Source organism: Pygoscelis adeliae, unplaced genomic scaffold (assembly GCF_000699105.1).
Source record: "Pygoscelis adeliae isolate BGI_AS28 unplaced genomic scaffold, ASM69910v1 Scaffold1293, whole genome shotgun sequence".
Lineage (NCBI taxonomy): Eukaryota > Metazoa > Chordata > Aves > Sphenisciformes > Spheniscidae > Pygoscelis > Pygoscelis adeliae.
Window position 1 is genome coordinate 1359 of NW_008824508.1, and position 960 is coordinate 2318.

The following is a 960-nucleotide window of genomic DNA, read 5'->3' on the forward strand; positions in this document are numbered from 1 at the left end:
TCTGCCCCGGCCCAGGTTCCCGCCGGGAAGGACGGCTTGCCAGGACACCCGGGACAGCGTGGCGAGCCGGTGGGTCCTCTGCCTCCCTTGCCTTGGCGGGGGCCGCCTGGCAATACTCGGCATTAACCCCTCTCTCCTCTGCAGGGGTTTCATGGCAAAACCGGCCCCCCTGGCCCCACAGGGGTGGTGGGACCCCAGGTGAGTGCCGGGGATGGAGGCAGGAGGTGTTTGTGTTGAAGCGAGCCCGGTGGGATGGAGGGACCCCCAGATGCTCACCCTGCTCTCTCCCCACAGGGTAAATCAGGCGAGACGGGACCTGTGGGCGAGAGGGGGCACCCAGGCCCCCCTGGCCCCCCGGGGGAACAGGGCCTGCCCGGAGCTGCTGGCCGAGAAGGAGCCAAGGTAGGAGCCGCGCCGGGGGTCCGACCGCTCACCCGGACCTCCACAAGCCTGAGCCAAGCGGGGCTGGGTCCCCTCTGAGCTCTGCAAGGCACGAGGGTTCTCCCTGGCTTGGTGGGGATGGAGCAAAGCTCTCTGCTGTTGCTCTCCACTTTGCAGGGTGACCCTGGCCCCACTGGCATCCCCGGTAAGAGCGGCCCCCCAGGCATCCACGGCTTTCCCGGCACACGGGGGGCACCCGGAGAGACGGTCAGTGCTGTCCCAGGCTTGGACACAGCCTGTTACGGTCCTAGGGAAAGGGGAGTAGGGTCCTTTCTAACCATCTTTCCTGCCCTCCTACAGGGTCCACCTGGCTTGAAGGGTGGGGAAGGTCCCCCTGGTGCCCCTGGACCCACGGTGAGTACAAAGCATCGTGACATTTGAGGAGTTATCCAGAGTTTTGGGGTTTCCCTTGGAACAGATATACTCCTTGGGGAGCAATTTTGCCACCCTGCTTAAAATCCTAGTTGATAAAGAGAAAGGTTTCTTTGGAGAGGAGGAAGACTGCCAGGGCCTTCTTCC

The 960-nt window shown here is 64.0% G+C and overlaps 1 protein-coding gene across 1 annotated transcript in view; it reads left to right on the forward strand.

The window, feature by feature from the left end:
• LOC103914841 (collagen alpha-1(XI) chain-like) overlaps nucleotides 1-795 on the forward strand; it is a gene marked incomplete at both ends in the record, with an annotated part of 2097 nt that extends 1302 nt beyond the window's left edge. The window contains 5 exons of the mRNA XM_009321555.1: nucleotides 16-69; nucleotides 145-198; nucleotides 295-402; nucleotides 559-648; nucleotides 742-795. Coding sequence (XP_009319830.1) covers nucleotides 16-69; nucleotides 145-198; nucleotides 295-402; nucleotides 559-648; nucleotides 742-795 — 360 coding nt within the window. The remainder of the gene's footprint in view (nucleotides 1-15; nucleotides 70-144; nucleotides 199-294; nucleotides 403-558; nucleotides 649-741) is intronic.
• Nucleotides 796-960: the final 165 nt, after the last annotated feature.